This window comes from Vipera ursinii (assembly GCF_947247035.1).
Source record: "Vipera ursinii genome assembly, chromosome: 2".
NCBI lineage: Eukaryota > Metazoa > Chordata > Lepidosauria > Squamata > Viperidae > Vipera > Vipera ursinii.
The window spans coordinates 62,580,098-62,604,988 of NC_139513.1; the positions used below are offsets into that span (position 1 = coordinate 62,580,098).

The 24,891-nt window shown below is 37.8% G+C and overlaps 2 protein-coding genes across 3 annotated transcripts; one reads left to right on the top strand and one right to left on the bottom strand.

Moving 5' to 3' along the window:
• The first annotated feature begins 2,096 nt into the window (after positions 1 to 2,096).
• On the top strand, positions 2,097 to 9,491 carry MKRN2OS (MKRN2 opposite strand). The gene is made up of 5 exons (XM_083352675.1): positions 2,097 to 2,381; positions 2,679 to 2,728; positions 4,683 to 4,845; positions 6,723 to 6,988; positions 8,506 to 9,491. Exons 1-4 carry the CDS (start codon positions 2,164 to 2,166, stop codon positions 6,955 to 6,957), a joined length of 666 nt encoding a protein of 221 aa, XP_083208801.1. The 5' UTR covers positions 2,097 to 2,163; the 3' UTR covers positions 6,958 to 6,988; positions 8,506 to 9,491.
• Positions 8,933 to 24,891, bottom strand: TSEN2 (tRNA splicing endonuclease subunit 2). 2 transcript variants are annotated; one of them, XM_083352670.1, is made up of 12 exons: positions 24,274 to 24,891; positions 22,318 to 22,538; positions 22,131 to 22,212; positions 20,680 to 20,716; positions 16,102 to 16,588; positions 15,564 to 15,641; positions 14,452 to 14,502; positions 13,822 to 13,960; positions 12,746 to 12,782; positions 11,787 to 11,898; positions 10,479 to 10,568; positions 8,933 to 9,166 (listed from the first exon to the last, which is right to left on the bottom strand). In XM_083352670.1, the coding sequence occupies exons 2-12, from the start codon at positions 22,504 to 22,506 to the stop codon at positions 9,110 to 9,112; spliced, it is 1,359 nt and encodes a 452-aa protein (XP_083208796.1). In that variant the 5' UTR covers positions 22,507 to 22,538; positions 24,274 to 24,891; the 3' UTR covers positions 8,933 to 9,109. The 2 variants fall into 2 exon arrangements, with proteins under 2 accessions (XP_083208796.1, XP_083208797.1); XM_083352671.1 differs by lacking the exon at positions 14,452 to 14,502.

Sequence of the window (24,891 nt, forward strand, 5' to 3'; positions counted from 1 at the left end):
GGAATGGTGGGGAGGGGCGGGAATGCACAACCAGCAACAGGAGAGGCCCTGGTTTTTGTTCCAAGGATGCTTTTTCACGAGGCAACTGGACTTCCTTGTTTTTGTTTGAAGACCTTTCGCTTCTCATTCAAGAAACTTCTTCAGCTGAAGAAGCTTCTTGGACGAAAAGCGAAACGTCTTAAAAACAAAAACAAAGTCCAGTTGCCTCGTGAAGAACACCTTTGGGATAACCATGACCTGGATGACTTGAGAATCTCCATAGATGTCTGGTTTTTGTTCTTTCATTTTTGAGGTGCAAAGGACATTCAGTCTGCTAGGCCAATATAGATATATTTAGTTGCAATAATAAGTTGCAGCAAAAAAAATGGTGTAAAACTGGAACATCAATGAAATTATCTTGATATACCTTGAAGGATAGAGCTATATAGATGCATCAGAACTCAACTTATAAAATGCATTTTAAATGAGCAAGTCTATCTTGTATATGTACACACACAGAGAAAATATGAATATCCTAAAACTTCAGTGTATGTGGAATACTTGAGAATGATTCTGGCACTGATATAATTATTAAAGGTAAAAGGTAAAGGTTCCCCCGCACATGCGTGCTAGTCGTTTCCGACTCTAGGGGCCGGTGCTCATCTCCGTTTTAAAGCTTGTCCGAGGACGTCTCCGTGGTCATGTGGCCGGCATGACTAGACGCCAAAGGTGCACGGAACACTATTACCTTCCCACCGTAGTGGTCCCTATTTTTCTACTTGCATTTTTACGTGCTTTCAAACTGCTAGGTTGGCAGAAGCTGGGACGAGTAACAGGCGCTCACTCTGCTATGCCGCACTCGGGATTCGACCCGCCAAACTGTCGACCTTCTGATCGACAAGCTCAGTGTCCTAACCCACTGAGCCACCGCGTCCCTATGATATAATTATTACCACATTTTAAGTCTGTAGTCCATATAATCCAAACTTCATGTTGGATTCTCCTTTTGAAGTTATCTTGTAAAATGTATAGATTAAAAGGCAGAGCATAGAGATTAGGAAAGTGTTACAGCAGTGTCATGACTAAAGGTAAAGACAGGATATCTTGTTAAATGAACCTGATCATGTAAGGACAGCAACTAGGTATATCAAGCAATAATTGGAAAATCAGCATTTCCAGATGGGATACAAATATTTTTGATCTTATGTCATTTGTAAGGATTTATAATAGATATATTTGTGTATTATTATGTGGAGACAGATAACCTATGCAGATAGTAGTTTATTAGTGATGTCATAACTAGAACCAAGGACAGAACTTTTTGGAAATTTTGTGGTATTGGTTCCTTGTACTGTCTGATATCTGGCAGCTTATGGGAAGTACCATATGCAGCTGTTTCAGATCTGGAAATCTTAATTTTTATCTGGTCTTCACAAAGTCTTCATTGTGAGTTGTCTTCAATACTTTTTTTGCATTCATAAATCTGTATTATTCAAATTAATAGAATACTAATAAAAAGAGATAGAGTCACCTGGTTTTGATAACTGTATGATAAGCCAGCATTAAATTTAAGGTGCTGATCTTTCCTGCCAAGGACAAAACCAATCTTTCCCAATCTGGTTTCTTCCTGATAATTTGGTACTGCTGTTCCTGAAAATCTCAGCCAGTGTAGCCAACAAGAATAGTAGGGTTGTATTTAGAAAGTTTCAGGTTACGACTAGAAAGTTTTACATTTTTGCCGGTGGTACAAAAGTCAGAAGATTTGTGTCAAGAGATGGTAGCAAATCTAAATTTGTTTATTCTTCATTAGAATCAAGGAGAGAGATTCGCAAAGATGTATCTGCTTACCATTAATTAACAGGAGTTTATTCTACAGACTAAAAACAGACAAATGTGGAGGTTTCTATTTATCAAGTCAGCACACAAGTACCAGATACAATTAACACAAAAAATGAATGCTATCTCTTTAAAAGCATGTCCAGGGAAAAGCTGTCCCTCCCATATCTTGCACCTCATTTGCTAATTCAGTCCACAGTAGAGGAATAATTGGTACTGGGAGCTGTCAATCTCAACTAACCCCTTCCTTCCTTCCTTCCTTTCTTCCTTCCACGTCCAATTCTACTGACTTCTCTTTATTAAATACAAGTTGGAAAGCAGGTTCATTTATCCGAGGAAGGACTAATCATGCAACCTTTGGATTCAGAGAGAGCCTTAATTAAGGTCACCCACTGTAACAAAGACATTTTTTGTTCCTTTGTTCCAGAGAACTGCCCATTATGTGGGCAAAGGCTGATTTACAGAAGTCTGGAAGAAGCCCCTGTCAGTATTCCAAGCCCATTTGTTAACGGACACGGAGAAAAATGTTCTTTTTTACTGAAGCCCACTTTAGGAACATTTCTAAGGTATGGATCTTCCTTGTTATTCTATGTTTGGAAACAAGCCACGTAGAAGCTGCTTTCTATCATTGCTGGAATATAAAGGCAAGTACCGATTTAGAAAGGGTGGATTCTTTACATCTAATTACTGGAGAGCTTTTTACTCAATTAGAGCTTTTTAGAAGTAATTACTCGTGCTAATAAAATAACATTTCTATCTCTGATTGTATTTGAATGGCATTATATCCAGCCTATTTTTTCAAAAATTCTAATAAAAAAAATCTATAATGTTTTTCCAAAATGAAACATTAAATGTCTTTTCAGAGATTATGATGGAGATTCTGATCTTCATGTTGGAATAACCAGTACCAATGGTAAGAAAAACTTCTAATTAACTTTCTAATATCAAGTATCCATGCATTATAAGTATATTGAACAGGACATTTTGTATTTTCTATCCTGCATAGTAGTTTGATTACATGCCGTGCTGACACAATATGAAATGGCCTCTATGAAGCAGTGTCACCTAGTGTGGGACCTAGGAAATGTACCTTCGTTGTCATAGCTCCTGCCTCTTGGAGGACCCAGAGATTTGAGGGCCCCAATCCTACTTACCTTCTGGAAAGTCATAAAGACCTGTGTTCCCCCTCCCCTCAGGCACTGTAACCAGGATGTTCTGTGAAGTTTAGCATATATCTGTAACTTGTGTAGGTACATATAATAGTTTATGATGGTGTATTGTGGAGAAAATCTAGTTTGCTGAGTTGCCACCAACTTCATGACACATAATTATTTGAGTTTTTTTCCTCTGCTTGCTGACCAAAATTCCATTGATTTAGTTGGATAGGCGTATACATTTGTTTAATAAACACAAGTCCTAGCTACAGCTAGGAAGAGTGTTTTTTCAGAATTATAACATAAGTAAGAGAAAAACTGCTTCCTCACTAATAAACCATGAACATCTACAGTTTCTACTAACTCTGATATCATTCCATTCTATTCCATTGGAAGCAGCTTTAAGACACAAAACTCCTTCCCTTGAGTTCAAACACAAGTCTCCAGGCAAGTACAGTTTTGCTGGTTTATCCCTCAAGCCTTTTCCAATTAGTTTGGCCCATATAGCTCACTGCTTTTGAGCAAGAAATTTAAATAGTAATTTTTTAAAGGCCGTTTGATTTTAGGTTGGGGATATGCAAACTGGCTTGCTAGTAGTGATGAGAAGCAGCTGCATATGCCCAATCCTCTTTTCAAACTATCTAGTAATCTATCCCACTGACAGAAAAGCCGGGAGGCAACATACCTTGGGGCTGGATTTACTCGATCACTCTTCTGTGCCTTGGGCCTAGTAAATTAATGAGCCTTTGAGAAAGACAAAGGGGGGCACTTTTGGAAGCATTATGGTTTTAAAATTATTAATTTTAAATGTTTGCTAAATCTCACAGTTCTGACTTGCTTGCCAGGGCTAGGATGCTCTTTGTTCAAGGAAGAGTTGGATGCTTGCATACTTGTACTGACATGTGAATTAAGATGGTTCTCTGCTCCTCCATTCTTCAGGCCACTGCCTTCTTTTTATACAAAGGATGCAAAAGTATCATGCAGAGGCTGTGCCCACCCCAGCTCTGGCAATGCAAAAAAAGTTGCGATATTTATTGACGGCTTCGGTATCTGTTCTGTAGCGAACATTGCTGGGCCCTTCTGTTTCTCACTTTTTCAATTTTTTTTGTTTTCATTATCTTTTTTCTTTACCTCAAATCTAAACAATTTTAATTAAAGGAAGTTTCTCACTGAACATAGGGTAGATATATAGCCTATTCATTAAAATTTCACCAGTCTCTTCATTTTCTGATATTTATGTTGAATAATGAGACAATCTTTCAGAATTGTCCTGCGTTTTGGGCATCAACATGTAGGTTAAGAGTGCATGTTGTGCACATAAGGATGCAGCTTGTAGAATGGCAGGCTTCTAGAACAAGCCTGAAAGATTTAATTATATGATTCAAAATGGGAAGATAGATAAAAGATGGCAAACTCTGAAAGATTATTTCATGTTTAAAAAGTAAATATAGCATTCAATTATTCTATTTCTTAGAATAATCCTATTGCTCAAAATGATATATTTTAATGTTTTTGAGACACCAAAAGCTTAGACAATTGGATGGTCAGAAAACTACATTTGGTAAATATTCTTTGTTCCACTATTCCACATTATTCTTATAACTTCTGTATGTCTGTAAAGGAAATGAAAATATTACAAGAGATAGCCATTAAATTATCATTGTATATACAGCAATTTTGCCCTTCTGATCACATATTTTGTTGTATTTGTAGGTTTGGTATATAATTACAATGAAACTGGTATTACTGTTGCTGAATATGGATGGGAACAATGTGTAAGCATTCCACTTGTGCAGCCTGATGTGTATGGCCTCCTTAGTCAATGGGATACTTATCTAGAACAATTTTCAGCAACAGATATTTGGCTTCCACACAGGTATGGCATTCAAAATGGTATTTGTGACTCCATCTAATAGTTAAATTTTTGGACTTTGCTTAGGCTGTGAGTTACAGACGAGTCTTATGCAATCATTTGGAGAGAATAAACCCCTTCAGACCTGTTGTCTTCATTAACCTGTTTCAAGAAATAGAGGTAGTCCTGGGTTAATGACTGCATTGTTTACCAACTGTTTGAACTTATGACGGAACTGAAAAAGGTGCTTATCCCATGGTCACAGGATTGCCATTGCAATCTTCTCAGCTGGCTTCTGACAAGCAAAGTCAGAGGGGAAGCCAGCAGTAAATTGTAAGTTGCAACTTACATTAACATTGTGCTTAATGATGTGGAGGGTTGACTTAAATGACTGCAGGAGAACTGATGCTGTTCTCCAGGAACAGTCCCATGATTTTTCATTCAGTGACTGCATCATTGTGTGATGGAGTTCCCAGTCCAAATGTAGTGTTAAATAAGGACTATCTGTGTTTAAACAAGAGCTCTAAATGAACAGATTGCAGTTGAACCAGCTGACAAACTTTGGAGAAATTATTGATTATTCTACAACAGGAAGCAGTCCCAGTGTTCTATATTTCTATAAGTTAGATGCATAGGCTTCAATTATCACCAGGTCAAATAAGGTAACCCCCTCAGGTGGTAAGTGCTAGATGTTTGTTTTCTGAGATTTCTTCATTCTTCCAGAAGGTTTGGTTCAGGAAAAGAAAACTAGTTTCAGAAGCAAACTGGAAATCTTTTTAAAATATATTTTTCAAAAATTGGGATACAGGTAGTCCTCGACCTACAACCATTCATTTAGTGACCATTTGAAATTATAATGGCACTGAAAAAAGTTGACTGACGACTGTTTTACAATCGTTGCAGCATCCCCATGGTCACATGATCAAAATCTGGAAGCTTGGCAGCTGGCATGTATCAATGATGGCTGCAGTGTCCCGGGGTCATGTGATCACTTTTTGTGACCTTCTGACAAGCAAAGTCGAGGAAGCCAGATTCAACCACATAACTTAACTGCAGTGATTCACTTAACAAATGTGGCAAGAAAGGTCATAAAATGGTCATAAAAACTCATTTAACAATTGTCTCGCTTAGCAGTAGTAATTGTGGGCTCAGTTGTGGCCTTCTTAAGTCGAGGACTACCTGCATTTAATTTATTGGAATCTGAATAATTTTGAGCTCTTTGTCAATTGCAGAATTTTGTATGAAAGTTTCATTCCATAAAAGTAGCCTGTGTGGAAAAATAAATCAAATATCTTGCTATCACTGAAGGAGAGGAATTACATGACTTCCTAATGAGAATAACCTTGGTGGCTAGCATGTGTATTCAAAAATATTTTTTGATATGCAGAAAATTATAAACAGATTTTGTCACAATATGGGCATTGACTTTTCATCATAAGTGCAGCACCTTCCTACAATCAGCTAAGCAATCTAAATTTTTTCAGCCTTCCATGCCAGAAGCTACTAAACTCACATTTTCCAATAATGCTCAGAGGATGTACAGGACTAGTAAATAATTTACTGCAATATTCTTGTATGGCGGTATCCTTTGCCACACTTTTTCTTATTTATTCTATTTATCAGGCTGCCACTATTTATTTCTATTGTAGCTGGGCATGATACAAATTTGCAACTAAAATCCAGTGCCTGGCTTGCTTTTTTTTCTCCCTTATTTAGACTGAATAACAGGATCTTTGGATGTCTGTTTTGGTTAAAGAGCAGGATAAGTATGTTAAATAAGTTAACAGTTGTTTAGAATTCTATTCCCATTGAGACAATGATAAATATACCAGAAGTTAATAAAATATATAGTAATTATGCAGGAGCTTTGTTACTTTGACTCATTTCTCTTTATTTAACAGGTATGAAGAATGTTCCCATAATTGTTATACTTACGCACTAACATTTATTAACTGTGTGCTGAGTGCCCAAAAGCAACAACAAGTGAATAAAAATGAATTTGCAGAGAAATTTGTAATTCCGCGAACAAGAAAAGCTTCCAAATATATCACTATCTACAAAGAAATATACAAGAATGGTTTTTATGTTGTTGACCATCCTGCTCAAAAAGGCAGTACTTCTACCAATGCCATTTGACTTTAAGACGAAGCACCTACCGGTACTGACGGTAAATAAAATTAAAATATTCAAGTTAAGACACATAAGCATTATTCTTATCTTGTTGTAAGGAAAGTGGGAATCATTACCATCATACTTACCGTATTTTCCGGCGTATAAGACGACTTTTTAACCCCTGAAAATCACCTCAAAAGTTGGGGGGGTCGTCTTATACGCCCAGTCGTCTTATACGCTGGAAAATCAGTGGGTGGCGTGTGGCGGGAGCCGGCAGGGCAGTCCTGCGCACGCGCGCACACCCCAGCTGCTCCTTAGCAGCTGGGGAGTGCGCGCGTGTGCAGGACTGCCCTGCCTGCTCCCGCCCGACGCTCTTCCCTCTTGAGGCAGCATCGCTCCCCGGCTCCTAAGGAGTCCTCGGGGATGCTGCCTCAAGAGGGAAGAGCATCGGACGGGAACCGGCAGGGAAGTCCTGCACACACGCGCGCACCAAAGGTATCCCAAAAAATCCGCTTTTGGGATTTCCTTTTTTAAATCAACGTCATTAGGAATGCTAATGGCCCATCTGCCGCCTTTTTTTCTTGTGAATTCTTCTTTGTGGGCAACCCCGCTGGCTTTAGTTGCCCTGTGGAAACGCGCATACACCAAGAAAGGAGCAGCAACCTCAGTGGCTCGCTGAGCAAACCGATGGATCTCGCCCGGTTATACTTTCCGCACTAGAAGCAGGTAAAGAGACGGCTCGTTCGTACGACTGTTACGCCTCTTGCGCGTCTTACGTGGGATCTTTCTTGCCCCCCTGCAGCAGGTCAGCCGTACAAACCCTCCGCTCCAGATTGCATCAGAAACATAACTCTATGGCCCGGTTCTGTCCCTAGACTTACTTACGTACAGGCGGACCGGAAGCTGCGCCAAATGGCTGGCTCAATGGCGCCTGCGCGCTGTCGCTTTTCGCACCCGGCTTCGCCTTGCATAGAGGGAGAGGCGCCTGTGCGCGCCTTGGGCCCAAGAAGGATTTTGGTATCGTGTAGGCCGGCTCTTTAGCCGGCCACAGCAGCAGGTACTGGGGCTGGTGGTAGGTCAGCTATGCGCGCCTGATTCGAGGGGCCGGCCTCGCCTAAGAGAGTGCGGCCGCTGGGCTGCCCCACCCTGCGCTGAATGGGAGAAGTTCAAGGCCTGGGGGGGAAGCAGGAGGGGCGCCGGCTGTGGCGGGGTGGCGGCTGCCCTCCGGCGCTGCCTGCTGCCCGGGAAACGCTGCACCTCGGGGGCTGGCAGAAGCGCAGGAGCAGCGGGAGGGCCGGCGGGGCCAGTCGGGCCTTCGCCTCCTCTGCGACGGACAGGGAGGGCAGGGCATGTAAGTATTTTCCGGCGTATAAGACAAACAATCTTGAAAAACTTCTTAAAAGTAGGGGGTCGTCTTATACGCCGGAAAATACGGTAATTGGACAGAAATCCAAGAGAAATCAGAACTATTTCCTATTATCCATAAAACTGCAGAAACTGAATCACAATGTAATCTTTCCAATAAGCATCTTTCTGTCTGAATAATTATATTTATTATTATTTTCATTTAAGGACACTGATATGAAATCTAAGAATCTACGGATAGAAAAAACAATCCATTCACTGGGATCAAGAAACCCTTTTTGTTGGAAGTGGAAGACAATTTTTAATAATTCTTTCTCTACTCCAGATGGCACTATACAGCAAAGACAATGACATTTTTCTTTCTCTTGGTGTATTCATGAATAGAAGTTAAGGAAATTCCTACGAAGCAACAAAATTAAATTCAGCATTCATAGACTCATAGGATTGGAAGGGACATGTAACTACCTATCAACCACATCAATAATGTAGCAAAAACATTTGACAAAAGTAAAAAAAAAATTTTTTTGGTTTAATTTTAATTGATTTAAGCCATCTCCAACACATGGCAAAACTAGAAAAACATTTTAACCTAAGATTATAGTAGAGGTTTATTAACTCTACAAGTATTAAGCTAATAGTCATAAAACATGCTCATGTTGTCACTATCCATTTGAGCTTTCATTAAAAAATCAAATTTGTAGCGCTCTGTATTATATACGTTTAATATACACATGCTAAAAGGAGGAATAGTTAAAATTTATTTAGTTTGTTGCAATTCTATTAATATTGCTCAACTTTCTGATTCCAATTTTCATAGCTCTTCTTGTTCACGTTCACAGGATGAAACCCAGCGATTTAGGATCAATTCCTTTAAAAAGACAGACACGGGTTATAAAATACGTAAAATATGTAAATGTTGCTGAATAATATTGTTAGCTAATATATATATTCCTATTGAAGAGATAGCATTTGGGTTGCTTCTACCTTTTGTAAGTATTTGGTTCACACCAAGCTATAACAAACCAGAGACATGATCATTGGCACAATTATGAAAACTACTGAGACGATTAACAGAAATGGAAAGATGATTCTTTCCTAAATATTGCTTCCCTGTGGTCCACATATAATGGCTGCTTCATCTCTAAAGAAAGTAACAGTTGATCAATGAAAATACAATCATTATTTTGAAAGGCCATATTTGTGAATTTGATTATTTGTGAAATTATCTTTGTCATCCTGAAATCAGTACGTGCATCACTCTCATACTTATTAGCAGACAAGCAGTGTGGAAAATCACTAGAATTCCCCAATGTGCACATTCCCTATTGAGGTTTCGGCATTCGGTAATTTGGTATTTCTGGCATTTTTACAGAAAGTAACTACCACTAATAATTGCCTGTACTACTTGCAATAGCACTTCCAACATCATTTGGTTGACCTTCAGATTTTTTTTTAAGATCATCCTACTATTTGATGAATGTTTTACGTAGCTGAGATCTAAGGTGTTATTTTTAGAATTGTGCATATGAATAACATCTTTTTCTCTTTGAACATATTATTCCAGTATTGGGAATGCTTCATAGACTTCTTGTGATTTGATGGGGCTGTTTCATTTCAAGATAAGCTCAAATTCCTTTAAGATTAAAGAACAGAATATCTTGCATTCAAACCAGTATTTTCCAGTTTCATTTTACTATACCAAAATGTATTTTTGGCACTGCTCTTTCAAACGCAATTACAGGTAGTTCTCATTAGTGTTAAAAATTGATATTGGCAACTTGACTGTTAAGCGAGGCGGTCGCTAAGTGAAACTGTGGGCTTATGATCTTATTTAAGCTTTCCTTTGCTTTACAGACCTGAGAAGGTTGTAAATCTAAAGTTACAAAATTACTTTTTCATCACTGTCATAACTGCAAATGGTTGCTAAACAAACCAGTCACTAAATGAGGACTACCTGTAACTTATTGTTGGACAAATTAGTTTAATGTATCCGGATCATGCATCATTCCTATTTCTTAGGGAGAAAAGATGTATTTTAATCTGTTCTAATATATATGTTGATTTTAGAGGGCTGATAGTGAATAAATGACACAGCATGTTTATTTTCTATAGCAGTAAATAAATAAACAGTTCCATGTTCATTTCTGACAAAGCATTAAATTGGGAGGAAACATACATACCTGGACTTTCATTCTTTTGAGACATTCAGGTGAAAGCATTTCTTTTTCATTCATATCAGATGGCTTAATCAAATAGCAGAACATGAGTTCCTGGTGACAAATGTTATCAAAATGTCAAGTAAATGTAAATATAATAGCTGTTTCTCCTGAAAACTTCAAATTACGCTTCATTCACTCTTTATAGCAGTAATGGGATAGACAGCATCTATTATTATAATTAAAGCAAGGGTAAAATAGTCCTTTTGTAAGAGGGTGTTTTATTCAAAGTCTTCCTAGTTTTCAAAAGAGCACTGGACGCTCTTGATCATTTTACTGCATGCGGGGAAGCTCCAAACCATTAGGTGATTTTCTAGAGCTAATTTTCAGTGGAACCAAGGTGAGAAAAATGCTTGTGTAAAATCAGGGAACCTAGAAGGATATGTAGCACTTTGTATTCGAAGCCAAAATGTACTTTGGAGTGTGCAGGTATGGAAATGTTAGACCTACCTGGAACTCCTGAACGCAGCGGTGTCTTTTCCTAGGATTATGTGGCTGCCTATTGCAGCCCAGTCCAATTTGGTGTAAGGACATATATTGTATTTGTGCCCCTGGGTCTTCAAAAGCATCATTTGGCTTTAAATCTGAAGTGCAAAGTCCTCAAAATTGTGTTTCTTGGCCTTCAGAGATAACCTTCATCTATAGTTACTATAAATCAGTTGCTTCCTTCCAGCCATGTACTCTTTCTAAAAGGTACAGTGGGGATTATCAACTTTTATCCTAAATAGTATATTGGGACAAACTAAACAAAACTATACTAAACTAAATGCAAATATACTTGAAAAGTGAGCTGAAAAAGCACTGAGTACATAAGTATTCAAGGAGACCTCAATTATTAGAGAAATACAATCTGAACCACTCGAGTTCTTAAAAACTAGAAAGCTGAAATTCAGGATAGCAGCAGGTCACCACTATGAAAGTTTAGTCCTTTTTTTTGCTCTTTTTTGGAAAATGGAATCTAAAATCTGCTTCGTATCAGTGATGAAATATTAAAGATGGAAAAGAACAGAAAATCCATCACAACAGCCTCAGTCAACCAGACCACATTTGTGATTGCTTTACAATTCACACACTGCAACATTTATATGAAAGATGATTTTCCACTGTTAAACAGAAACATACACACATACACATATGCTCATTTATTGCAAAAGTATTGCAAAATTATTTTACTACACGCTTTATACAATTTCTCCTACTGTACTTAAAGTTATACACCCAATTTCCTCTATAGCATTTTTGGTGTATTTTAAAATAATTATTATTGGCTACCTTGGAAACATTTGCTGTAGTTCTGTTCAATCCAGACAAAGTTTTCCAACTGAATGGTCTGTGCAATGATCCATCAAAATCATCATTAATTAATTCAGCAATCACAGAATAGCTGGAAAATAACCCCCAATATCTTTTTTTTAGAATGAAAAAAACATGTATTCAAAAATCACAATCAAAATAGCTTAACTACTGATGGCTCCTTCAGCATAATTTAAGAATCCGTTCAGCAAACAACAGTATACTAGATTTCTTTTCATATTCTTTTAGTCTCTTTTCTGAGATTAGTAAATTAGGGATAGTTTCTCACAGTATTCATTCAAATAGACAAGTAGACTATGTAGATTAAAGCTAAGGTAAAATCCAATGTAACATTACAATGATGAGGGCATTTATACCCTCCCCTGGCCACCAAAGCCATTTTCCCCCTTTCCAAATCACCTCTGGACAACAGCAAGGGTCCCACAGAACAAATATTTCTGAGGAGAGGTACTCATCACCACCCACTTTCATGTTTTAATTACTTTAATTAGTAGAAGCAACACTGGTTTGCCTTCATCAAAGCAGCATTTGAAGTCCACAAGGGCAGCTTTTAATAAAATGCATACTGATAATACAATATAAGTATGCCAAAATCAACATAATGTTTCTTTGTTTGAAATTCCTATTATTGAAGTGTTTGAGACCCTTATTTGAATCTCAGGGCATGTCTAGGGCTATTCTGTGGGTAACAGAACACTCCAGTGTAGGATTGGTTATCTGAATGTTCTTACTGAAGATGGCTACCCATGGGCTCTCCTAATTTGAGGTTATTCCTAGCTTAAGCTTTGGAAAAACAATATTCTGAATTATATTAAAGCAAATTAGAAACAAACATAAAATCATATTTTCAAATAACATCAAAATTAAGCACAGTACATAGCGAAAATAAAAACTATATCCAAACTTTAATGCTATACCTGGCATGGTAAAAAGGAGGGCCTTTTCGATATAGCACTACAACAAGAATAAAATGAACATTCATTTACTACAAAAGTCATGTTTTTTGTTCTCAGTTATAACAAGATAAGATTGTGGTAACCCATTATAAAACTTTGAGAATCTAAACCACTTTATAATAAGATGAGCTTGTATTCTAACCAGTTATAACATGAATGTACTCAAAATAAGTAGAAATGATACCACATTCTTATTGAAAGTAAATTGATTTTTGACTTCTATCTACTAAAATTTTCACGTCAGTAACCCTTAGCTGGGCAAAATGGTGCATCATAGGGAAAAACCTTTTGAGCCAAGATATCTCAAGTGGGCTAACTTACAGAATGCATCTAAAAACTGGGTCCCATGACTCTCCCATGGAACTGAAATTTGATAAATTTTATAAAAAAAATATGACAATTTTCATAAAGCATTTTATGGCATAATACAGAAAGTCATAAAACATTTCCAGTGGTCAGTTCTTAATGTCTGACTATGCTACACAGTTCAACTGGGCTTTGTTCAGATGCATTCTGAATATCTCACTGAAATTTTAAGAACTTTTCAAATAAATTAGAAGCCCTGCCATTGTTGAAGGCGTTGAGGAACCTGGAACCTTATAAGGAAACAATGAGCCAAAGGATCACAGGCTGTTCAGTATAGTTTTACTGATGTACAGTAAGAAAATATAATACATAACAGAACTTGCCACTTAATACATCAATACAATCATATATTCACAGAACAATAAAGCCCAGCATTATTTTTTGCCAACATTTTTCTGCAAACAGCACAAATCCATAAAATGGGATTTTTAGTCTAAAAACCACACAGGGAAGAATACAGCTGCCTTCACATAATATACCGTATTCCAAGAATATGACAAGCAAACGTAACTATACTTAAAATATGCCAATATTCCTAGCAGCAGAACATCAACCCCACTAAAGAATGACTGAATGTAAAGAAAGAGGAACATTCATATGTTCACAAGTGAATGGACCCACTCTTGTAGAGTTACTTCATTAGGTGCTAATAATGAAATACTACTACTTACACAAATCAGTTCCATATTTCAGGCCAACTTTAGGGACCCATCCTTTACTGCGGAAGTAATGATAAGCAATGTAGGTAGCCTTAAAATTGGGTTGTGCTTTACTAAAAAGGTCCCATAGCTTCAAGATAGATAAAGGTTCCTTAAAAACACAACCATATTATTATTGCAAATAATTATATTCTACTATTATAGAAATGTCATAAATAGTGCTTTGCAAAATTATAAAAAACAAAATAGAAGCCAAGTCTGAAATTAGTTATAAAAAGCAGACAACAGTAGCTTGGTAGGGCTATTATTTCACAATGATAAAAGTTCAACAATAATTTCTGAAAAAATTGTCACATACACTTTCTTTTTTAAAAAAATCATTGCCTCATACTTGTATAGAAGTTAACCAGTCAGTTTTAGGCAAAAATATTACTTCAGGAATGCAGCCAAAAATTATTTATATACACAAATAAGTAAAATTATTTACATGAACAAATAAGTAGTATTGCTCCTTTATATTAAAGGAAAAATTAGCATCCCTTTTTAAAGCTGCTATAAATAATGTGCTTCATTATTTGCTAATAAGCAGTACTCCAATCAGCAGAACTCAAGAATTACTACTGACAACAGGCATTAACTTACCTCACTGCAATAAATATTTAAACATCCCAGAGCATAGACCAAGAAAAAAGCCTAAAAATGACATCAAATAAAATTAGTTTGTGCATGTTTGAAGTATTACGAGTGCTAGGAAAGCTTCCTTATATGATTAAAAAGGAAATCATATTTAAAGATACAAAATTATCCTACAATATCTACAATTTGATAAGAAAATGGGATTTAGTTAGATTTATTTACATATGAATAAGCAAGCATATGATTACAGAAACGTATTTCTATAAAGCAGGGGTGTCAAACTCAATTTCATTGAGGGCCGCATCAGCATTGTGGTTGCCCTCAAGGGGCCGGGTGGGTATGGCCAGGGTGGGCGTGGCCTACTGGGTGGGCGTGGCTAGAGTGCGTATGGCCTACTGGGTGGGCATGGCCAGCTCTACATCGTTTGCATCAAGGGTGCCTATGGGGACCTGGGCAGGAGTGGGACAGATCTGAGGGTCTCTGGCAGAAGGAGGGTCTCTGGGCCAGGGCCAAGGCAGTGGGGGCCGTTCCGTCACTGTTTCCAGGATGGCTTCGCGGGCCACATGAAACCACTTCACGGGCCGGATCCGGCCCCCGGGCCTTGTGTTTGACATGTCTGCTATAAAGCAATGATAATAACAGAGACATTTTCCTAAGCAAGTTAAACCGAGGAAAAAAGGATATTCTTTCCCTTATGTACTACCACAAAATGGAAGCAGTCCAGAGAGGAATAAGCTTCCATTGTGTATATTAGTGCTAAGCAACAGAAATCCATTGCTGAAGGATGAAATCAGAGTAAAACCTCAAGGAACAAAAAGGAAAAAAGAGTATGAGGTGGTAAGACTTGGTGAGTCAATTTTTGCTATCATGCAACATTTGGTGGCAGATGGATCGGTAACTCTAGATACTTGCTGCTTAACAAAACTTCCCACCATGGAAGGATTTGCTAGACAATATCACTTTGTTGCTCCAATTATATGTGCATCTATTTAATCTCCCAATCTTATACATTTGCCTGTAAGTTTTCAGTTTAGACTTTTGAAAAAGAGATTTCCTTATAAGGCTTTTTCCTAAAACAGTATATGGAGATGCAAAGTAAGAGAGAATATAAAACTTACCTCTTCTAGACTGAGTTGCAGATATTCAAAAATCCTGAAAGGATTTCTTCTGCATACTAATTTTGCTTTTTTCATTAACTACAAGAAAAGTAATAAAAGTTATAAGGAAGCAATCTCTGTAATTTACATAGCATCAGCTAAAGGTCAGCCATCACAATGAATTATATTTCCTTTGTGTCATAAGACATCCTTTTGATCTTTTCGGCTTTTCATTCCTAAATCCTCAAGCTTTTGCTCTAACATTATAGTAGATCTGCAGGCAAAGACATGACTTTCTGGATGTTCCTATTCAGTCTCACTGGTGTTGCAACAACGCTTTGGATAGGACAGAGGGATTCAACAGGACTCCTGAAGTAAACTCCAAATGAAGCTATTATTACAGAACAAATGGCAAAGATTTCTTGCTGATATCCATCAATTGATTAGTTTCAGAATCTCTTAAATAATAAAGGGGTAAAGGACATCTATAAAGCAAAATACCCAATTTAATAATTTTAAAATTGACTTTACCATTACCATTACATCAAGCTATACTTACATGCAATTGCTCACTGGTTTCCTCTTCCATACACAAATCTGATTCTTTTTCTTCTATTAATAGAAGCTCATGGTCATATTCACTATTACTGAAACAATGAGATTCTGGTTCAACGTAACTGTCTTCTCTGCAGCTATCATACATATTGAGAGAACATTGTTGTGGTGAAGGAGTTTTAGCTAAAATGTTAGGGTCTGTTATATCTGATTCACTACAGTCATGTTTGACTAATGGATCACAATGTGAATCATCTCTGAAAGACACTGTGTTATTCCCATTAATTTCAGATGAAGTCATTAAGAGCTTTGCTTCTTCTTTATTAGCTTCCATTTTAAATGTTTCTTCATCTTGAAATCCATTACTTTGTCTCGTTTCTATTCTCAGATTAATTTCTTCAGTATAATTTTGCATGATGTTGTTAATTGTGGAGTCATCCATTCCCTGTTCTGACAGACGTTTTTTAGCCCATTCAACACAGTCCTGGTATCTGGAACAGAAGAAAACAGAAAGTATGGGCTCATAGTAAGCAGAAGTTCTGAATAAATGTATGAACAATATAAAAATATTTGTAAAACAAATGATCACTTCTCAAGTTTTATTGAAGTCTTAGGTATATTAGGAGCCCCTCTTTGAGGGACATGGGTGGTTTAGAAATATGAAAAATAAATAATATCTAGTTTATTTAATCATATATTATATATCCCTGGATACTCGTTAAACATTCTTACCGTTATTCTTATACTGCACAACATACAAAGACTACAAGTATGTTTGTCTTTCTGGGTTAGTTAGGATTGCCTTATGTGAGAAATCCACACCTTCTGACATTCTCAGTGGTGCATAAAGAATGTACTATTATCCACTCAAGCTTTCATCTTCTGATCAAGACAATAGAGCTAAGTGGCATTGAGACAAATACATTAAAAATTCACTACTGTAACGTGTTATTGAACGATGAGACCAGTAATTTCATTCTTTTACTCCATTTCTTTTATGATTGTTGTATTATTTATTTTATGTACAAGTTACTCTTGCAACTTGACCATCCGGAGGAAAAGCAACTTGTAGATAAAATAAAAAATATTACAACAATGTCAGATGGGAATTGCAGAACTGAATCTGAATTGCAGTTTGAGTTCTAGGGTCTTAATTACATTTAGGATACATTTTAAGGAATATTTGAGAATTATTTTCTTTTTAAAAATGCAATACATTAGAGGAAATATTTAATTTCATCTTTATTTGTATTAATTGTTCAGAAGGCAAACTCTTTAATTAGAAATTATTACATTGTTATTTGAGAAATCAAGATTTGGTAGTATTCTTTAGAGACAATGGCTATATTGTGCATTATTTTCCCACAGAGAAGGTTGGGTTTTCTTGATAAGACTGTATGTACACTTTGACTATCCAAGTAAGCTTTTAATGAAATACTGGTTTTTAACTGAAATGTCATTCATGCTGAGACTGAATCTTACTATTTTCAGTTCTAGCAACTAATATTCTGCTGTTGCCTCCTTGAGGTCAAAGTGCCTCAAGTGGTTAAATCAAAGAAGACCACCACTGTGGTTATGCTTATTTTGTGTTTCTTCCACAACCATTTCCACTGTATGTTTAGAAATTCAGCAACAATCCTAGTTTCTTGTGGATTGAAGCTGAAATGAACTGAGACTCATGTAATTCTAATCTTGTAATAGAGAATGGAAATGAGACCAGAGGCAGCGCGTGATCATCCCTATAGGTCACTGCCATTAGATTCACGGTACCAGAAAAACTTTGAAATGTATAATGCTGGTTTCTTCTTGACTGCGATATGGAGTATGCTTCAGAAACATTACTGATACCCATGTTTGATGGCTGCCATAGTAAATTCCAACACTTTCATTTTTTTTATTGAAAAATTTTACAGTACATTTTTGAATACAAAACCTCTCCCCTCCCCCTCCCCTCTCCCCAAACCTCCCCAACTCTCCCCTCCCCGACTTTCCAGAGCTAAATACAGGGTATAAAAATACAAACAAACAATCTAAAATATGCAAACAATAAAATATTAAATTCTATTGCACTTTAACTCTTAATAAAATAACTACAAGCTAATTATACATCATATAAATCCACTACTTATTCAAATGCTAAATAAAACTTTTTAGTCCCATATTTATTCTGGATATAATCAATCCATCTTCTCCACTCCACAATGTATCTCTGTTGCGATTGGTCTTTCAAATACGCTGAGATCTTTGCCATTTCCGCCAAGTTGGAAACTTTTAAAGTCCATTCTTCTATAGTCGGCAGTTCTTCCTTCTTCCAATATTGCGCTACTAAAAGTCTCGCTGCCGTAATTAAATTCAACATCAACTTAGTGTCCACAACGGTAGTATCTGTGATAATACCCAATAAAAACAGTTGCGGACAAAACTTTATCCTTTTTTTGAATATTTTTTGCATATTCCACCAAATTTTAATCCAAAAAGCTTTAACCCTTTTACAAGTCCACCATATATGAAAATACATTGCATCCTCACAACCACACCTTCAACATTTGGGCTGGCAGTTCGGATACATACTTGCTAATTTTTTAGGATCTAAGTGCTACCTATAAAACATTTTGTAAAAGTTCTCTCTCAAGTTTTGGGCCTGTGTAAATTTTACATTTCTCACCCAGATCTTTTCCCAAGTATCCATTGTAATAACTTCTTGAAAATTCTGAGCCCACTTTATCATACAATCTTTAACAAGTTCTGTCTCTGAATCAATTTCTATCAATGCAAGATACGAGTCCCACCAGGCTCAAGGTTGACTCAGCCTTCCATCCTTCCGAGGTAGGTAAAATGAGGACCCAGATTGTTGGGGGCAATAAGCTGACTTTGTAATAATGCCGCTTGGGGTGTGTATGAAAGCCCTAATAAGCAGGCATATACATAGAATGAAGGCTACTGCTAAGCTTGTAAGCCGCCCTGAGTCTTTGGAGAAGGGCGGGATATAAATGGAATTAAATATCCTTTTTATATGTGCTTGATCTTGACCTCTCTAATTTGCTTTACCAAATTTTCATCAAACATTGAAAAACCAGTTTTCTGGTCCTCTTTCCACCTAGCCTGTAATTGCCCATACTGAAACCAGGTTTGTACAATCTTTTCTTCTTTTAAAATATTATATGACTTTAATTGCCATACATTCCTCTCAAAACTTAAAATTTCCTTATATATAGTCACATCATGTTTAAATCCAACATTTATATTTTCTATTGCGTGTTTAGGTATTGCCCAAATAGGTATCTTATAATTTAACTTGTGTCTGTACTTTTTCCAAGCTCGCAACACTTTCCAACACTTTCATTTTTAAATTGCTCTGATGCCTGCATTCATCTTTTGAAAAAAAATGGAATAAATTCCATATTCAAGCCACTATTTCTAAGATTCTGCTAACACATACTTAAATTTGTGGTTTTTCAGCATATTTCTTGAATATTTTTTACATTACTAAGAAACAATAGCAATGTCAGATGTGACTTTCACAACAGAACATAAACCTGTTTCTGAATAGACAAGCAAATTCCAAAGAGTAATTCTCTGAAGCAGTATTAAAGTTAGTGAGGAATAAAGCACAGACAATTTTTTTAAGATCATCCTTCATGAGAATGTATGGGTGCATGCTTTCTGCTCAATTATAAAATCTGGGTCTGAAAATCTGTAGCTAGTCCAAACTCTACTGCTGACCAGGTATGGCCAGAAACTGTCCTCCATTCAAAAAGGCAAGTTCAAATGTGCAACCAGCTTAACTGCTCCAGAAGAAAGTGTTAATTCCAAGACGGAAAATCACCGATAATTCTGGAAAGACAGACTTTGCTCAAATTATAATAGAAAACAAGCCATAATACGATTTCTTCACTAACCAACATTTAAACAAGTCAAAGTTCCCTATATCAAGCCCTTGTAACAAAAGTGCAATTCACCTAGAAAATTTTGTAATTGTTTTCTTGATATGAGAACAAGGAAAACAGGAGACCACACTTGATACAATTTGTTAATTCTGAAGCACGATTCAATATACCATATTGCAACAGATGACTGCTAATCTAATACTCAAAAGTATATTCATGATGTTATTCATGGTAATGAAATGCTTGTAAAAAGACTACCAAGCTGAGAGAGCACCAAGATGCCACAGTTCAACCCTGAATTACAAATATTCTATTCTATTGGTAATACTTAAAAGCATATCAAATTAGGCCTTAAATCATGGGTGTCAAACTTGCCACATCGCTTTTTTTGCATTGCCAGAGCTGGGGTGGGTGCAGCCTCCACATGATGCAACCGGCCCACGGACCGGCAATTTGACACCCCTGCCTTAATCATTGCTTGATAATTTTTGGTTCAGAAAAACCTGTCCATATTTAGATTTCTCCATTTTAATAATTGGAATGATGATGGTACAAAGATTTAATTGAGGAATCAAAGAAAGAGTACTTTGCTTCTTTAAAGTATCTTAACAATGAGACAATACTTATTAAACTGTAATTTTTATAGTTACTAAGCATGCTCAAACTCTAGCTAGACAAAGTGGAAAAAAACTTACTTTTTTGATGAGATTATGGGCATATTTAACTTAGCATCTGCAATAAAAAGTATAATTACTATTTTACATAATATTTGAACATTATTAACATAATTTGGATACAATTTTAGAAAGGCATTTATAATAAGGTATTTACTGTATAATATTCAAAATGCGTTATGAAAATTACATTGAATGATGGGAGAGGGACAGTATATAAATAAATGGGGTAAATAAATCTAGAAATATGCTGATCTCGAAATAAATTTGAAAAATGTAGCTGTCTCTTAATCTGCACAGAGAACGCAAAGCAGCACTGTTGCAATATTGCGTAACCCTATGCCTACCACATGCTTTTTAAAATTAATCTGGGAAGAGTCTGAGCTGGTTACTACTGAGGAAATGGACACAGGTCCTCAGGGATGCCAGTTTGCTACTTTTGTGCTGGACTGGTGCCCCTGCTGGTTGCTTAAGATCCTCCGGGAGGTGACATGCAGTTGGGTCCAAACAATGATTAATGACTTACTGGAAGATGGGGCAGGGCTACCTCCCTCGAAGGAGGCATTAGTACGCCTGTTTCTCAAGAGGCCTTCTTTGGATCCAACTGAGTTGGACAATTTTTGTCCATTCTCCAACCTTCCCTTTTTTAGGGAAGATTCTTTTGAGGGTGAAAGGCCAGGTTATTTGTTGAACTGTCTCTCCCAGAATATCTATCTACTTTTTCAACTGGGTCTGATAGGGTGGGCGCATGCCAGATCCCTTCCTTTAAATGTTACCAACCCAAAGGACCAAGAAAGTGCTCCTTCCCTTTACAGCCCCTGCTTTATGAAATACCCTTTCCCCTGAGATCTGGCAGGCCTCCACTCTCCTAATCTTTTGAAAGGCTTTGAAGAGCTGGCTTTTCCTGCAAGCATCAGAATAGGGTGAGGCTAGAGCTCAGTTCAGTTGAATGTGACTGTGTAGGAGAGTACTGCCTTTAGGGTGCCAGGAACTTGGGGGGGAGGGGGGTGCAGGAGACCGGTTGTTGCTGTTCTGTGTTCCTGTCCAGGATTCTGGTGGAGCTATATAAGTCTAATACATATATACACATATGGCATACATCAGGGGTGTCAAACTCAATTTCATTGAGGGCCGCATCAGCATTGCGGTTGCCCTCAAGGGGCCGGGTGGGTATGGCCAGGGTGGGCGTGGCCTATTGGGTGGGCGTGGCTAGAGTGCATATGGCCTACTGGATGGGCATGGCCAGCTCTACAACGTTCGCATCAACGGTGCCTATGGGGGCCTGGGCAGGAGTGGGACAGATCTGAGGGTCTCTGGCAGAAGGAGGGTCTCTGGGCCAGGGCCAAGGCAGTGGGGGCCATTCCCTCACTGTTTCCAGGATGGCTTCGCGGGCCACATGAAACCACTTTGCGGGCTGGATCCAGCCCCCGGGCCTTGTGTTTGACATGTCTGGCATACATACTTCAATTTACCTTTCCATTTAGCAGTCATCATAGGATCTGAAATACTATATTCTGGTCGACTTCTTGAAAGAATACCTTTTCCAAAAAATCCCTAGAAAACAAGCAAAATTATGATAGCACTCATTTAACAGAACATTCTTTGTTCAGACAGAAATGCAGGATAATGGCTTATACAGATAAAATGAGCCAAAAATACCTTGCTATATAGCTGTTCTATATCTTCAGGACTCTTCACAATTACATTGTTATTTATCAATTCAGCCCGGCACATTTTATAAACTCTTCCGTGACTGCCTTCTATGGAAGGAGAAATAGGGAATGGAGATTCATATGATTCATATACTTTTCTTTTCCTTCTTGGAGGATGAAAAACTGCTTCTGCCATTTTGTATTATCTTTCTCTTTCAATCGAAGTACCTAAGGGTAAATAGCATAAAGAAAGAAACCATCAGTCTAAAATTGCAATCTGCAGTCATGTGATGTTCTTAATCATTACAGATGAGTTGATAGAACTGAGGTCACACATCCATCATAGTTATGTGATATCTCACTAAATAGCGATGTTGCTTAGTGATACTAGTCCCAATTGCAGTTGTTAAACAAAGGCTGCCTGTATTCTTAACAGTATGCTAAGTGTTGCGAAGGTCCAAGGCTTAAAATAGTGGAAATACCAGAGACCGAATATGGACTTTTATGCATGATAACAGTATGGCTCTCTACTGAGGTACAGGCTCTTCCCAAAACACAAAGTCTATTTTGAATCAAATATAGCTTCAGGGGATGACATAGAGCCATCCATACTGGAACCTTTGGCAGTAATATGAGTACTATCTTATTTTAAAATATATCCCCACTTTCTGCTCTAGTCTCTATCTTAGCCACTTTCAATGCTGTCCCCCATCCACATATTATTTTATTTTATTTTATTTTAATCCCATTTATATCCCACCCTTCTCCGAAGACTCAGGGCGGCTTACAATCTAAAGCACAATGTGCTTAGCAATAGCCTTCATTCTATGTATATGCCTGCTTAATAGGGCTTTCGCCCCCCCCCAAGCGGCATTATTACAAAGTCAGCTTATTGCCCCCAACAAACAGGTTGGATCATGCTTAGCATTTCTGGAGGCTGGTGCGGAATGTCTAGTGGCTGCTAGATACTGCCATCTGCTCTGGCACTTTTTATAACCTTTCACTCAAATCCAAAATGGGAAAGGGAAAAAAAAGACACTTGCACAAGTTCTTCTTTTATACAGACCATAAGCCAACTGAGGGGAAAGTCATAATATATCGCCCCCATGTAGACATGCATTTTTTCCATTATCTTGTTTAGAACTGTTAAGAACCTTTATGGTTATTTCAAACAGTGATTATAAATGGGTTTCTGCAGGTATGTCCTACTCTTAGAAAGTAAGAAAGTCCACATAGACTTCTCTGCAAAAATGGAAGTAACAAGAGCTTGTTTCCCTGAGGAAAAAAACAACAGCTCCCTTACTTCTAGATTTTACACTCAGATTTTCTATGCCTTCTCTAAGGAGGAAAAGCAGGCATGCACTATATGAATTTGTTACTATGTAATAGGTTTAGAAATTCAAAATATCCAATTGTTCTCATATTATTAATGCTAAAAAATAACAGAATGTTTAAGTTCCTAATTAAGTTGCTATGAGCATTTTAAAAAAATAACCTGTATAGTGAATAGAAATCCAATTGGTGCAAGCACAGGAGCCCTGTATCCCTGATTTGGTCTCTATAGTCTTCACTTTAAAATAGAATTAAATGTTTTTAAAGTAACTTAAGAAGTGGGGCTCCTTATCAGAGATTTTTTGTAACCTTTTCCCCCCCCAAAGGATAGCATTTACAATCAGATCAGAGTCTCTGCTCCGCACATAGATGATTACGACTGCAGTCCTTACTCCCAGTTTGCGCTTTATGGGTTCCCGTAACTGAAAGCGGTTATAGCCAAATCGGATTTCAAAGTAATTTCTTAAGCAAGGAAACCCAGCTCCCTGCGACGGATTCTTAATTCTTGAAGAGCATCCCGCTCCTCGTTCATTCACCGCCCAGATAGTTCTTTCTTTTCTCGAAAGAGCCTCCAGGTTTGAAGCTCTGCGGAAAAAACCCCGCCGAATGGCGCGTAGTTAAAAAAGCAAACCTGGTGCAATCGTGTTCCGGGCGACTCCCAACTAAAATCCCGAGGGAATTCCGCTTCGTTTGGCCAGAGCCGCAGAGCAAGTTCCCTTTTGAGAAAAAGCCCCCGCGGAGGGAGGATTCTGCTCCTCTTTCCCAGGCAGTTTACCCAATCCAATCCCACCCGCCAGCCCGCCGAATCCGCGTTCACACGACACACGTGCCTGAGATTAAAGGAACCCAGGTTTATCCCGAAAGCCCCATTTTCTGAGTTCGCGAGTTAGAACCCCAAGCGGGAACTGAGCTTTGGCGTAAAACAGGGCTAAGTGCCCCTTGCAAACGCTGCCAAGGCGAAGTCAAAGCAGGCTAGCACAACTTCTCGCCGCTTCCTTGGGAGCACCCACCGGCCTGGCTAAACACCGAAGCTACCCAGGTTAGGCCTAGTTAATGCGAGGACAGGAGATAACTCCGGAATCCCAGGGCTGCAGTCTCGAAGGGGAAATCGGAAAGCAACCCAGCGGAAGGCACTGGCGAACCAGACCGCCCAGAATACAACAAGGCAAATCCCCTATGACACGGGTAGGCAACCTCGGCTCTTTTATGACTCATGGACTTCAACTCCCAGAATTCCTGAGTCAGCATA

Bases quoted from the DNA above. Each gene is read 5' to 3' on its own strand.
- MKRN2OS (XM_083352675.1), top strand. From the start codon at position 2,164: ATGCAACCTTTGGATTCAGAGAGAGCCTTAATTAAGGTCACCCACTGT. The intron at 2,382-2,678 runs GTATGGATCTTC...ATGTCTTTTCAG, and splicing joins ACTTTAGGAACATTTCTAAG to AGATTATGATGGAGATTCTG. The intron at 4,846-6,722 runs GTATGGCATTCA...TTTATTTAACAG, and splicing joins GATATTTGGCTTCCACACAG to GTATGAAGAATGTTCCCATA.
- TSEN2 (XM_083352670.1), bottom strand. From the start codon at position 22,506: ATGGCAGAAGCAGTTTTTCATCCTCCAAGAAGGAAAAGAAAAGTATAT. The intron at 16,589-20,679 runs GTAAGTTTTTTT...CTTCTGTTCCAG, and splicing joins CCCATAATCTCATCAAAAAA to ATACCAGGACTGTGTTGAAT. The intron at 14,503-15,563 runs GTAAGTTTTATA...TGTCATTTTTAG, and splicing joins TGCAACTCAGTCTAGAAGAG to GCTTTTTTCTTGGTCTATGC.